The 14,304-nt window shown below is 40.9% G+C and overlaps 5 protein-coding genes across 6 annotated transcripts; 1 reads left to right on the top strand and 4 right to left on the bottom strand.

Moving 5' to 3' along the window:
* Positions 1 to 341: 341 nt before the first annotated feature.
* LOC104773500 (cytochrome P450 94B3) lies at positions 342 to 2,864 on the bottom strand. The gene is made up of 2 exons (XM_010498127.2): positions 2,370 to 2,864; positions 342 to 1,611 (listed from the first exon to the last, which is right to left on the bottom strand). The coding sequence occupies exons 1-2, from the start codon at positions 2,800 to 2,802 to the stop codon at positions 494 to 496; spliced, it is 1,551 nt and encodes a 516-aa protein (XP_010496429.1). The 5' UTR covers positions 2,803 to 2,864; the 3' UTR covers positions 342 to 493.
* A 943-nt stretch (positions 2,865 to 3,807) lies between these two features.
* On the bottom strand, positions 3,808 to 6,575 carry LOC104773499 (sulfite oxidase). Its single transcript, XM_010498126.2, has 12 exons — positions 6,451 to 6,575; positions 6,213 to 6,328; positions 6,050 to 6,112; positions 5,899 to 5,935; positions 5,732 to 5,813; positions 5,509 to 5,627; positions 5,306 to 5,401; positions 5,095 to 5,205; positions 4,897 to 4,998; positions 4,540 to 4,587; positions 4,233 to 4,448; positions 3,808 to 4,149 (listed from the first exon to the last, which is right to left on the bottom strand). Exons 1-12 carry the CDS (start codon positions 6,523 to 6,525, stop codon positions 4,033 to 4,035), a joined length of 1,182 nt encoding a protein of 393 aa, XP_010496428.1. The 5' UTR covers positions 6,526 to 6,575; the 3' UTR covers positions 3,808 to 4,032.
* Positions 6,576 to 6,632: 57 nt separating this feature from the next.
* Positions 6,633 to 8,537, top strand: LOC104773496 (uncharacterized protein YciO-like). 2 transcript variants are annotated; one of them, XM_010498123.2, is made up of 8 exons: positions 6,638 to 7,040; positions 7,144 to 7,197; positions 7,332 to 7,356; positions 7,505 to 7,627; positions 7,746 to 7,912; positions 8,012 to 8,081; positions 8,178 to 8,276; positions 8,354 to 8,537. In XM_010498123.2, exons 1-8 carry the CDS (start codon positions 6,739 to 6,741, stop codon positions 8,429 to 8,431), a joined length of 918 nt encoding a protein of 305 aa, XP_010496425.1. In that variant the 5' UTR covers positions 6,638 to 6,738; the 3' UTR covers positions 8,432 to 8,537. The 2 variants fall into 2 exon arrangements, with proteins under 2 accessions (XP_019098222.1, XP_010496425.1); XM_019242677.1 differs by having other exon boundaries at positions 6,633 to 7,040; positions 8,012 to 8,276.
* LOC104773497 (protein NUCLEAR FUSION DEFECTIVE 4) lies at positions 8,497 to 11,063 on the bottom strand. The gene is made up of 3 exons (XM_010498124.2): positions 10,557 to 11,063; positions 9,249 to 10,195; positions 8,497 to 9,173 (listed from the first exon to the last, which is right to left on the bottom strand). The coding sequence occupies exons 1-3, from the start codon at positions 10,893 to 10,895 to the stop codon at positions 8,705 to 8,707; spliced, it is 1,755 nt and encodes a 584-aa protein (XP_010496426.1). The 5' UTR covers positions 10,896 to 11,063; the 3' UTR covers positions 8,497 to 8,704.
* Positions 11,064 to 11,871: 808 nt separating this feature from the next.
* LOC109131574 lies at positions 11,872 to 12,684 on the bottom strand. The gene has a single exon (XM_019242676.1). It carries the CDS (start codon positions 12,381 to 12,383, stop codon positions 12,171 to 12,173), a length of 213 nt encoding a protein of 70 aa, XP_019098221.1. The 5' UTR covers positions 12,384 to 12,684; the 3' UTR covers positions 11,872 to 12,170.
* Positions 12,685 to 14,304: the final 1,620 nt, after the last annotated feature.

Here is a 14,304-nt window from a genome sequence, read left to right as displayed (position 1 = left end):
TAAAAGGTCAGACATTTTTCTTCACAATTTGCACTAACAATTCTTTAACATTCTAGTTAAATCAAGTTGCTATTATAAAATACATAACATCCAATAACACCAGAATTTAATAGTAATGAAAAGTTAAGGACTTGAATAACAGTGGAATTCAAATGAATTTAAAAGACTGCTTAAAAGTACTTAATCCAATAACAGATGAATTTAAAAGATTTGATAAAATATTTAATCCAATAACACTGGAATTCAAATGTCTAATAAATTCTTTCACATTCTCTTGTCCAATACCCCCTCCGTAGTCATCCATACGATGATAAAAATGCAGATGGGTCATTAAGTAGACATTTTGTATGACTTAAGAAAAGTGGGTTGGTTTACCCAAAGCAGAAAATAGATTTGGGATCATAGAGACGTTTAAATTACAATTTTTTATAATGTAAAGAAACCCCATGACCATTGACTTTGTTTCTTCTATTGTTGTTTAGAGAAATGCAAATTAGCAACGAGAAGGATCCCTCCGACGAACGCGGACTTGCATCCCACCAGCCATGTGAGCCGTGAGCATTGGCACAAAAACCGGTTTATCAGCAGGGATCGGTTCAATCACAAACCGGTCAAGTATGGAAGCGACAACATATTTCATCTGCACGTATGCCATCTCTTCCCCGAGACAAACCCTTGGGCCGGCTTGAAAAACCGGAAACATAAACGGATTCACCTTCTTCAAAACTAGTCTGCAGGTTTTATTATCAACGAGCCACCGGTTTGGTTTGAAGTCATCCCAATCTTCACCCCAAAGCTCCTCCATTCTCCCCATACCATACGGAAAATACGTTACCCGGTCTCCGGCACGCACCTCCGTACCGTCTGGTAGCCTGTCATCGGATAAAGCGTGTTTGGAGTCCCACGGCACCGGAGGATACAACCGCATCACTTCACACAAACACGCTTTCAACAAACTCAGTTTCTTGAGTGTTTCGTAATCGAAACCCAAACCCCCTCCGGTTAACTCCTTAACCGATCGGATTTCATTAACCAGATCGTGCTCGGTTTCCTTCATGCGACCGGTGGTGATGAACCAGAACAGCCGCGTGGTGACCGCAGATGTGGTGTCCCTCCCCGCCATCACAATACTGATGACCATATCTCTGACAGTCTCGTCGCTTTCTCCGGCGACGATCAACCGCGAGAGAAAATCGTATTCGTGGTTGGTGGTGGTCTTCCTCTTCTTCTTCTTCTTCTTCTTCTCTCGAATGATGTCATCGACGCAGCGATGAACTTCTCGGACAGCGTTTCTGAGCTCCTTCTCGGATCCGAACCCGACCAGTCTCTTCAACTTCCAAACGAAAGAGAGCGGTGCGGAACCGCGTCCAGCGCTAACGGCAGAAGCTGTCTGGAACGCTCGGTCGAAGTCAGAAACCGGCGAGGACGGGTCTAAGCAGCAGCGATCATCATCGACCCCGAGGAAAACGATGCAAACAACATTGAAAAAGAATCTACGGAGAAGCTCGTGGAGATCAAAGGGTACTTGTTCTTGTGAGACTCCCGCAGCAGCAGCGTCAAGAAACGGTAAGAGCTCGTTGTCGACCTCGTTCCTCAAAACGGTGACGTAACCTCTCAGAGACTTTGGGGTGAAATCGTGAGTAGCAAGTCTCCGCTGCCTCNTGGCACCGGAGGATACAACCGCATCACTTCGCACAAACACGCTTTCAACAAACTCAGTTTCTTGAGTGTTTCGTAATCGAAACCCAAACCCCCTCCGGTTAACTCCTTAACCGATCGGATTTCATTAACCAGATCGTGCTCGGTTTCCTTCATGCGACCGGTGGTGATGAACCAGAACAGCCGCGTGGTGACCGCAGATGTGGTGTCCCTCCCCGCCATCACAATACTGATGACCATATCTCTGACAGTCTCGTCGCTTTCTCCGGCGACGATCAACCGCGAGAGAAAATCGTATTCGTGGTTGGTGGTGGTCTTCCTCTTCTTCTTCTTCTTCTTCTTCTCTCGAATGATGTCATCGACGCAGCGATGAACTTCTCGGACAGCGTTTCTGAGCTCCTTCTCGGATCCGAACCCGACCAGTCTCTTCAACTTCCAAACGAAAGAGAGCGGTGCGGAACCGCGTCCAGCGCTAACGGCAGAAGCTGTCTGGAACGCTCGGTCGAAGTCAGAAACCGGCGAGGACGGGTCTAAGCAGCAGCGATCATCATCGACCCCGAGGAAAACGATGCAAACAACATTGAAAAAGAATCTACGGAGAAGCTCGTGGAGATCAAAGGGTACTTGTTCTTGTGAGACTCCCGCAGCAGCAGCGTCAAGAAACGGTAAGAGCTCGTTGTCGACCTCGTTCCTCAAAACGGTGACGTAACCTCTCAGAGACTTTGGGGTGAAATCGTGAGTAGCAAGTCTCCGCTGCCTCAACCAGAGGTTTCCGTCGACGTTGAAAATGCCGTTGCCGAGAAAATCGCCGAGGATATCCGTAAAGGGTTTGCCTTTGGGATAGTTGTCGAAGTTTGTTTTGAGGATATACTCGACGTTGGAGGGGTTCGCCGTCACCACGGTTCTCCTGGCAGCTAACCGGCGAATGACTACTGTCCCACTTGGGGATTCGGTTAGGAGCTCCGTATACCAATCCAGTAACCGGTTTCGGTTGCTATAGAATGAAATTATGCATCCGATTACCGGGTACGTTTTCGGTACACGAGTGTTGCGCCAATGATATTTTCCTGTTGCGACAATCAAATAAAGCACAAGGGTAACAATTACTAGAAGAAGAAGAAGAAGAGTTGGTGAAGCTTCCATGTTGTTTGATCCTGATCAGCTTCAAAACTAATATGGGAGTGGAGGAACTGGTCTAGATTTGACGCACGAGTTTAAATTCATCCCTCGTTTATTTTCATGGATCCCATCCCATCCCATCCCCACTAAGGAGTAGTATAATACTATTACTCTCTTCTTCTTTGTTTTTCTTTTTCTTAAAGACTTTCTCGTCAATAATCTAATTTTTACTAGTTTATTATTTTTCTTTGACATAATTTAGTTTTAACCTACAGTGGACTTCCATTATTTTTACCCCATTTTCTCCTTTTTTTATTAATCAATCATTCTGTTTCTTCAATCTTCTACACACTTATAAAAGTATAATAATCTGCCATTCCATCGAATGATGATATAAAATAATTTATAGGCTGTAACAAACATTACGTTGGATATTCGACAAGTGTGTGTATCTTTTACATTTCAGTTTTCTTAAATTTGAGATTAACCCGAAAATTGCGGTACCGAATATAATTTGTGTGACACATGCAAAATATAACTTTAAATAAAATATGAACCAGAGAAGGAGCATACAAATTAAATATTATGCATAGAGCATAGTCGGAAAAAAGAGACTTGTCGTCAGTGCAATTAATAAAATAGGTTATGAGATGTGAAATTAGATCATCCACTACTTATTACTCCAGTACTATTAAACATGGAATCTAACGGGTTAGTTAGTAAGTCTCTGTTAATTAGGTGTTGGGATCGGAGCGAAAACTCAAACTAAAAAAAGGCTATATGTAGATGTAGGTATGGCCGCACGATTGGAACACATGGAGCAGCTAACACATAAAATATCACTGTTAAGAAGCCAATCTTGTCTTCTCGAGATGCTATAACTGACTCGGATCACTTACATTTTGAATTACAAAATAAAACGTGACGTGATTAATTAGAAAATTAAGATCAAACAACCAGGACTAAACAAGCTGGAACGTGAAGCAATCGATGGTGATAAAACTATTGAGAAATGCGCTGAGCCATATATGATTTCATGAATACATGTATAAATAATACTGGATATGCATACTGTAATATATAATTCACCCCACATGTGACATGACAACAGATGGGTTTTCTCATTTTATTTAACTAAACCCCAACTTTGCTCTCACAAATCCACAAGGCACATATTTAAGGAAGTTTTAACTTGAAATGGTAAAAAATTAACGGGTAAAAGAGAGAATACACATCGTCTGCTGGTAACTTGGTCTACAAGTTTGAGTGGCCAAGACGGAGAAGGACACGGTGCCACGAAGTGTTGAGAACCCCTCTTAGGTTCCACACCGACTCCACATTTTCCGGTTGAACATTTGCGGCCGAATCGACCTGCCCATTTCCACAGTTTTCTATCAATTAGGGTTAAAACAAAAAAAAATACTGTCAACCGAGCAAAAATGTTGTGGCTTTACCGCTTTGGCGATGACCTCCGTAGTCTGCGAAACATCAATGGTGGCTTCAAACAACACCCATGCCCATTTGTCGCTGGAGTTGTGTTCAGAGATGTAATGCATTTCTGGTTTTTGCGTTCTAGAAGCTTCCACCCAGTTTTTGCCTCCATCAAGGGATATGTCCACTCGCTCTATCCCGCGTCCACCTCCTGAAACTGCGTACCCTTTGATGCTAACCTGCAAAAGTTGAATAATGGAATTAGATATTGCTTTCCAATGGTCTGATCAGACAGGGTAGTGAAATTGGCTTGAAAAAGAAGAAAAAAACCTTTCCAGGCTTCACCATCTGCACGTCCTCCACAGAGCAAATTGCACTCTGTTAAACAAATAAAACACATATGGGGCCAAGACTCATGAGAACCCTAATGTTCCAATTTAAATTCTACTATCTGATTAAAATCATAAGCCAACTGGTCCAAACAAGTAAAAAAATTCAGTATAGTCATTGATCAGTCGATTCAATAAGAAAGAAATCCATCATCAACTGTTTTTCATGGATGAATAGAGGATTATGAACTTCGCAAGGAAATTGGAAGATCAAAATTTATCAGTGCATATAATAAGAAAGAACGCCATTTACAAAGTAAAGTATTCTTGTTAAGAAAGAGGGTAAACTTGTATTTACCTGAACAGGGAAATCCATTTGCGGCCTCCTTGAGGACCAGTCGATGTTATCCCAATTGACAGAGGGTGGGAACATTTTGTAATCTTTCTGCATGAAGAATCCCTACACCACATTTTGATCCAAGTCTTTTACAATGTTAGAACAGTTTCTGATTGCTTAAAACAAGGGTAAAAGCAAAAAAAAAACTTTTGTTGAGACCTGGCATTCTTCAGCGATGACATTGATGGAATCAAGCCATTTGACAGAACGAGCACCAATCACACCAGGGACAACCACCCTTAGCGGAAATCCGTGATCCCTGTTCAGGGTCTTGGCAGAAGAAACAAACACATTTCTGAGTACCAAGTAATGATTGAAACACAAATGGGACTAAAATATATGTTGAGAAGTAGAGAGAAAGATATGAAACCTCTCCATTCATTTCATAAGCAAGTAAAACATCGGCTTCAGGATTTGTGGCTTGACTAAGAGGGATTGACGCCTTATAAGGGCCCCCGTTCTCCTCCTAGAGGTATAAAACCGAGCAGAGACTGATTCATGTGAACCAATACCAATGGATGCATAACAAAACATTAGAAAGAAAAAAAAAAGTCAGAATATATATATATATACCTTACAGCGATCAACACTAACGAACTCAACATGTCTGCCTCCTAAATTGGTAGAACCAGTCAGGTTTGGTATCCCAACAAGCTCAAGAACATCGGCCAATTTCGCCCCACCCCAGACAGCTGAAGAAAGGAAAGGCAGATTCTTTGATATTCCAAGTTTAATTTTGTATAAAAAGCTGAAGGAAATGGGGGGAAAGAAAAAAGGAAAGAGGAGGAGGAGGAACCGTTGCCAATAGCAGAAACATCCCATCCAACGCCTCTAACATTCCTAACTTTGCTCATGGCAGTCCTTCTGTTACCGGCACACTGCATTGATGATGCTAATTAATTGGTGTGTGGAGGATTAACGAAAGAGAGAAACTAATAAGTAGAATGAATGATAAAAAAAAACCTGTAGAGTAGCAGTAACATTGTACTTTGGGAGGGACCTGCGGTTTGAGAAACAGAGGTGGGATTTACAATAAAAGTGCTTGATAGATACCAATATACAGAGTAAGTCAAAACGAAAAAAAAAAAAAAAAGAGAAGGGAGGGAGGGAGGACCTGATGTCTTTGATAAAGAGTTTTCTGGGGTTCTGGATCAACCCAGTAAGGGTGACAGAGTAGCTGGTTTTGGGCAAAAAGAAATAGCAGAAATTAGCGGAAGAAACTGAAATAGAAATTAAAGATGAAGGAGAAGGAGAGAGAGAGAGAGAGAGAGAGAGACCTGTCAAGGTGATCAACGATGGGGATGGGGCCATGATTTCGCTTGTAGAAAAGGTCGACGGGAGTGACATAAGATGAGACTAAGGCGGAGCGGGGAGGCTCAGCGTTGAAAGGTTCCTGGATCACCCCACCCCCCCAAAATTAGATAATAATTGCAGCAGCAGCAAGTAAGTAAAGTGGTATTGATTCTATTCTATCTAAACATGATACGACTGGATCAAAGAGGAGAAGAAGCTTGCCTTGGCGTTGACCTTGAGAGAAGGGTGGCGGTGTGGCTCCTGCGAGTACTCTGCCGGACCTCGGATCCCAGGCATTCTTTCGTCGCCGTCCAAGTTTCCAATTACGATAGATTAGATTGGGTTAAATAATGGCTGTGGGTGCTTTCTTACTACGACGACGTTTCATGTCTTCACTCTTTTTTTTTGTGGTGGAGATCACAACGGCGTCATTTTTGAGGTATGATGTCGCTCTTTTAGAAGTTTATCCCAAATTGAGCCCAAAAAGGAAGAAAAAAAGAAGAAGCTGATATGACGACGGCGGCGGCGAAACTTCACGGCGGCGACATGGCGATGCGTCTTCCTTCCCCGATAACCAACCGGCGTCTCTCAACGCTCCCGAGAATGGCCTCTTTCGCTCCACGGAGGCACATCGTGGCGTTGGCGGCCAAGAGAAGCCCTAAGCGTCTCAAATACTCTACTCCACGCTTCACAAAGGAGGGGGAATTGGTGTACATTGAGGTCGATCCTTGTGGTGTTGATGCCTGGAAACTCCAACCTGTGATTGACCTTCTCAAACAAGGCGCTGTTGGTGTTATTCCCACTGATACTGTGTATGTACTATGTACTATGTACTATGCTCCTCTCAATACTCTTCTTTCTTCTTTCTTCTTACCTCTCTCTCTCACATCGGCTTCATCTTCCTTCCGTCTCTAGATATGCCATTGTTTGCGATTGTAAAAACCATTCCGCTGTTGAGCGTCTCCGAAGGTTAGCATCTTGTGTGAATCCCATCCTTCAATTCAATTCATTCTTGTCGTCTTTGTATATATAATTCAGTTCAGGCATTGTCTATTGTACCTGACTCATAAACCCCCGTGTGTGTCTCTTTCTTTCCTTCTTAGGATCAAAAAGATTGAATCATCCAAGGTTACACTTACACACACATGACATGGGACCTTTTTCATTTTTCTTTCTGAATGAATGATTTGGGATTCCATATGGCTGGCTGCCTTATCTCTTTATTCTTCTTCTTTTGCTTTGCTTTCCCCATGGGAACTCAACTTTTATCATGCAGCCACTTAGCATCTTATGCCGCTCCTTACGGGACATAGACACTTTTACCATGGGTTTTCCTCGTGGTGATGGTCATGGTCATGCTAACATTTTCCGAGCTGTCAAGCAATGCCTTCCTGGACCTGTGAGACAGACACCCTTTTCCTCTACCTCTACTACTTTTTCTTTTCTGATGGATGGCGACTGCTAGTATCCTATACCCATTAACATGTGGATGCTCTTTTGCATATGTTTTTTAACAGTACACCTTCATCTTGACTGCAAGCAAAGAACTACCCAAACAGTGTGTTGGTTTTGGCACCACTAACGTCAAATATGCTTCAAGGAAAAACGTGGGTGTCCGCATATCTGATGACGCTCTCTGCCAAGCTATCCTCCAGGAGATGGATGCCCCACTCATTTGCACTAGGTTTTCTTTCTTCTTACTATTTCATCTTTTACAGTGGACTCTCCTAAAAAAGTTTTGTGTATAGAGAGTTGTAATCTATGGCGTGGTATATAATGACAGTGTGAAAGGGCCTAAAGAAAATGAATGGATGATTGATCCAACCGCAATCGGTGACATTTATGGACCAGAGGTATATATATATATATATAACTCTCACTCAGTCCCAGCGAGTAGAGAATCTAGCTCTTTTGGTTGCTCTACTCTCTGTTTCGGTTTCCTTTTACAGGGTCTAGATTTTTTGGTTGATGGAGGTGTACGAGTTGCTGAACCATCCACTATCGTGGATATGACAGGACCATATCCCAAGGTCATACGGGAAGGGAAGGTAACAGATTATCATCTAATATTCTGTGCTTCATCTATCAAAGGACCTTAACGTGTCTGCGTGTTTGGTTTCCACAGGGACCTATATTGCCATGGATGGTTGTTGAGGATGACGAGTCTCCCCTGCGCCATGATCTTATCGCTTCTGGCACTTAAAACAGAGACAGACACAGATTAGGTCTTTGTTTGACATTTACACATAAGACACCTTGTAGCTGAAGAATATGAATACAGTTAGTTATTACAAATGTGAATCACAAAATCCATACACGAACACCGGGCAAAAAAATTTGTTGCATAAACAAATACACATGCATGTGGAAGTCGACGACCAAGCCAAAGAATAAGCTGATGAACACAATCGTAGGTATGAAATCAAAGAACCAAGCCTTTTTTTCTTGGTCGAATTCGTAATATGGTATCTTAAAATCAGCTGCGGGTTTTGCCGTAGAGATTTGTGTAAACCAATTTGGTACGTTGCACAAGAATCATACTCAAGGCGGCTGCAATGAGGCAGAATCCAGACATTATGAGTGACGTCAAGAAGTAACAGATGGAACCTTGGCATCTCAGGACGTGGTCAGGATTGAACATGGACCCGTGAGCTTGATTCTCTGCTTCGCGGTCATAAATGGAACTTGCAATCAGACCCGAAAAGACCAAGGACCCAGCCGGGTTGGCAAGCGTCAGAAAATTGTATAAAGCTCCAAACTTCTTTAGGCCAAAGAGCTCAGAGGCAGTGGCTGGGACGATGGCCCAGTGAGCACCATATCCGAGTCCAATCAATAATGTGCCGATATGCATAGCTCCAGGCCATCCGTATGCAAAGAAGATGTGTCCTACTGACATTACAAGCTGAGCCACTGCTATGGCAACAGGTCTTGGGTAGGCATAGTCCCTGCAAATCATTCCGAACCAAAATCAATTTCCCCAGCCAAATGTCATTGTCTTTCTTATGGGGAAAGTACAATACCTGACAATGAGTTCGGAGAAATAGCCGCCACCAATGCGTCCAAGGAAGTTCCAAATGCTAATCATGGACACAAAAACGTGAGTGTTATCGTACCCGAGAGACTGACTCATCTGCCCGAGGTTATCTATTACTGTTAGACCCGAACCAGATCCGAGCAAGAGGGAGAAGAATATGAGCCAGAAATCAGCTTTCACGAGTGCTTGAGTTAAAGTAAAATCCTCGCCTCTGTGAGGTCCCCTCCGTCTCTTGACCCGAACAGCACCCTCTGCAGCTGCCTGCACCAGCTTCGCTTGCAACTGAGCAATTCTCTTATGTCTCTCCAAAGCAGGAAGCAGGTCTACTTCTTTCGGTTTCTCGTCTTCCACCTCACTCAATATAAGCTCAGGACCACGGTCAGGGGTTGACTGTCCGGGATCCTGGCCTTGCTGATCTCCAACAACGAGAGGTTCTTCGAGCGTGTCACAAGGGTCGGTTGATGCAGTGAAGCAACTCGTGGCAATTGGTATAAAGATGGGTACAAGAAGAATAGCAAACAAGACAATGGTGAAAGCAGTGATGATTGAATGGCTAAGATCAATGAAATCTTCGACAAGCATCACTGCCATGAGATAGGCAGCAAGGAGAATGCAGACGGAATAGATGATGGTGAAGCTGGTGGCATCGGAAGAACGGATCTGCCTGTGACCACCGACGGGTCTGATGAAGAACATGAGAGGGATAACAACAACTGAAGGGGCAACAGCAACCATGAAGATGAGTGATGCACGGTCAGAGGAGTGGATCATTGTGTATACCTGGGAGAGGATGGCACCGCCCAGGCCAGCAAAGCCCTTGAGGATACCGACTACAGGACCACGGCTCTTGGGAAAGTTCTGAACACCAGAGACTAAAGTAGCCGTGTTGAAGTATGTTTCTCCGTTGTTGCCAACAAAAATGAGGATACACATCTGAAAAGGTGATAAAGATTATGTGAATGAATTGCTAGTGAAAGGAACCTCGAGCAGCTTAGCTACAGATTAAGTGGATCCATTCCTACTGACAAACTTGATGACCAGAACAGAGAAGGTGATTTGGAAAGATAAATATCTCTAGGAATTTGATTTGACAGCCATATCATATATATGGTAAGCAAAACAACAACCTTAAAAAGAAGAAAAAAAGAAGCAGAGCTTTAGTTTGATGAGGAGGGAGACTCGAAACAGACAAGACATGAATGATGGATGATTGACAAAGCAAACTTTAGTAGAAGATATATATATATAGAGAGAGAAGGGTGGAGAATATAATTAATGTGGGAAGGAAACTCACAGCCCACAAGGGAAGAAGGGGAGCTCGACCGGTGACGATAAGCCAAACCCAGCCATAGCCGACAAGGTTCTGGAGAGAGCCGACGAGAAGAGCGGCCCAGAGAGGCAAGAACTCGGAGAGAGAAGCGGCGATGAAGCCGACACTATCGCCGAGATCTTTAGCGACGCCGAGCCTGGAGAGCTGTTTCTGGTTGTAGTTGAGGGAGCTCTTGATGACTGGTGATATGCTGCCGAACAAGTAACCGATGCCAGCGCAGGACTGAATCCACATGGCCACCACAAACACTAGCCATCTATTGTTGATGAACGATATCACTCTTTCTCGTGTCGTCCTCGCCATCTTCTTGATGTGTTTTTTTTGCGTCTCTCCTCTTCTTCTTCTTCTTCTTCTTCCTTTTTTATTTTTATTTATTTATTATTATACTCTCTGTTGTTGTTGTTGTTGTTGTTGTTGATACTACTACGTATTAAGAAGAGATCTTAATCTTTTTGTCACAAATTAATCAAGTAGTAGTAGTAGTAAATAGNCTTCTTCTTCCTTTTTTATTTTTGTATTTATTGTTATACTCTCTGTTGTTGTTGTTGTTGTTGATACTACTACGTATTAAGAAGAGATCTTAATCCTTTTGTCACAAATTAATCAAGTAGTAGTAGTAAATAGAGTGTTTTTTTTTTTAAGTTGCCACTACAGTTTAAAGGTTTGATTAACCTTAATTTATTATACTTGCGGACCCCAAAAAAGTAAAAATAGAAACTCAAACTGATTATGTGTATACTAGCGGACAAATATAGAATATAGTTATAACTAAACACTGACATCATTTTATAAATAAATAAAAAGGAAGGATTCAACTTGCCCTTGTCCACACCGGAATGGTCATAATATCTCTATCTACTTGATGGTTTCTTTATAAGAAATCTCACTCACCTAATATATATCTAAATTCAGTATGGACGTCAAGTTTTAGGGGGATTAGCGAAGAATAATAGTCACTGGGGAGGAATCCTTTTCTGTATTTCTTTTTTATGAATTTTATCGGACAATATATGTAAGAACAAAAGTCTTACAGTACAAGTTGTGCTTAATCGATATAAATATGAAAATACATACTGCAGTATAATATTAGAAGGACAACAAACAAAAAAACACTCAACAAGTGAGATCGATTGATCGATCGATCGAGATATATAGAAAACCAATTCAACAAGGACGGCGTCCTTCACCCAAGAAGCAAGAGAAAACTTTTTCGGTCTTCAGTTCTAATGCTGCCACAGTTATTAATGTAAAACAGTTTATCTTTGGTTTGAATAAATTATACATTCAATTCATTTTTTAAAAATAAACAACATCAACAAGGATATTACAAACATAAGTTAAGTAGGTGTTTATATAATTCCCACGTAAGTTCATTGGTACTTGAATGGCCCTGTGAGAGCTTCCGACTGTTTCAGCTCTCTAGCTAGCTAGCTAATGCCACAGTTATTTTAAAACAGTTTCTTTGGTTTGAATAAATTAGCTATACATTCAATTCAAAAAAAAATAAAAAGAAAAATTAAAAAGAGAGGATACATATATTATAACAAGGAGATACTATAAGCATGCAGGTGTTTATAATTAGATGTGAATGTGAATTTGAATGGCAATGACCAAAATGGTGATAACAGCAAAGAAGAGAATGGCATGAACCAATATTGAGATGCCGCTTGTGGTCATGTTGCCACACTCCAACACTCTCCTCCTCGCCGGCAACTGAAAGAGAAGCCCCGGCGATAACACTACGAACAGCACTACCGCAACTGCCACCGGTCCCCAGTCAGCTCCTCCCATATCTACCTCAATTAGAGCTCCAACAGATTTGATCTTGCTCGTACGTTAGTCGTCGTCTTTTGATCGTCTTACTTATTAGGTGTCAAGGAACTAATTAGAGAAACATTATAGGTATATATATAGCTAAAGATCTCTTTGTACGTGCGAGTATAGGTGTACATTGTTGAAAATCCCGAAGTTATTCATCAGATTATTTAAGGATGAGAGAAAAAGGTATAGAGTCTTGACTGGTATCTTCTTTTCTTGTTGGATGGAGATATTATATGTGGCTTCTTTAAGAGACCACGTACGTTTAGTGGCTATCTATGGCGCTATGCCTATGCAATATGCATATTAACTTTATATATAAAGTTACAAAAGTGTTAATTTGATACTTGGTTGCGCTTATTGGTTTGGTTTCGATTCTTTACTGATTTGATGGGTAACCGCCTTTGTGCATAATAAAATTGGCTTATGAATTGAGTGACGAGGATCAAATTAAAAGCTTAGAATTAGGCTTCAAAACAAGCAATACTATCTATCAACAAACAGTTAATTATGTTTTGTGCAAAATAATATATGTAGTATCTTATAGCTGCGTTATAAATATAAACTAGTAATATATAGTGAATATATATATATATATATATATATACACACAAGAATATAATTCTTTTCTTCATCCACCAAACTTGAGGAGAACACTCCACTTTTGTCCAGTACAAGTCACATGAATTAACATTTTTTTTTTCGTTACATCAAGATGATCATATATATTCGTTCTCACATGCATGCTTATAAATATGCGTTATAAATATAAACTAGTAGAAATACAGAGATATACGTAAAAGAAACAGAAGAAAGAAAGAAAAAAAAAAAAANTTGAATGGCAATGACCAAAATGGTGATAACAGCAAAGAAGAGAATGGCATGAACCAATATTGAGATGCCGCTTGTGGTCATGTTGCCACACTCCAACACTCTCCTCCTCGCCGGCAACTGAAAGAGAAGCCCCGGCGATAACACTACGAACAGCACTACCGCAACTGCCACCGGTCCCCAGTCAGCTCCTCCCATATCTACCTCAATTAGAGCTCCAACAGATTTGATCTTGCTCGTACGTTAGTCGTCGTCTTTTGATCGTCTTACTTATTAGGTGTCAAGGAACTAATTAGAGAAACATTATAGGTATATATATAGCTAAAGATCTCTTTGTACGTGCGAGTATAGGTGTACATTGTTGAAAATCCCGAAGTTATTCATCAGATTATTTAAGGATGAGAGAAAAAGGTATAGAGTCTTGACTGGTATCTTCTTTTCTTGTTGGATGGAGATATTATATGTGGCTTCTTTAAGAGACCACGTACGTTTAGTGGCTATCTATGGCGCTATGCCTATGCAATATGCATATTAACTTTATATATAAAGTTACAAAAGTGTTAATTTGATACTTGGTTGCGCTTATTGGTTTGGTTTCGATTCTTTACTGATTTGATGGGTAACCGCCTTTGTGCATAATAAAATTGGCTTATGAATTGAGTGACGAGGATCAAATTAAAAGCTTAGAATTAGGCTTCAAAACAAGCAATACTATCTATCAACAAACAGTTAATTATGTTTTGTGCAAAATAATATATGTAGTATCTTATAGCTGCGTTATAAATATAAACTAGTAATATATAGTGAATATATATATATATATATATATATACACACAAGAATATAATTCTTTTCTTCATCCACCAAACTTGAGGAGAACACTCCACTTTTGTCCAGTACAAGTCACATGAATTAACATTTTTTTTTTCGTTACATCAAGATGATCATATATATTCGTTCTCACATGCATGCTTATAAATATGCGTTATAAATATAAACTAGTAGAAATACAGAGATATACGTAAAAGAAACAGAAGAAAGAAAGAAAAAAAAAAAAAAAAAA

This window comes from Camelina sativa, unplaced genomic scaffold (assembly GCF_000633955.1).
Source record: "Camelina sativa cultivar DH55 unplaced genomic scaffold, Cs unpScaffold00555, whole genome shotgun sequence".
Lineage (NCBI taxonomy): Eukaryota > Viridiplantae > Streptophyta > Magnoliopsida > Brassicales > Brassicaceae > Camelina > Camelina sativa.
This window is presented reverse-complemented; position numbering and strand designations above follow the sequence as displayed.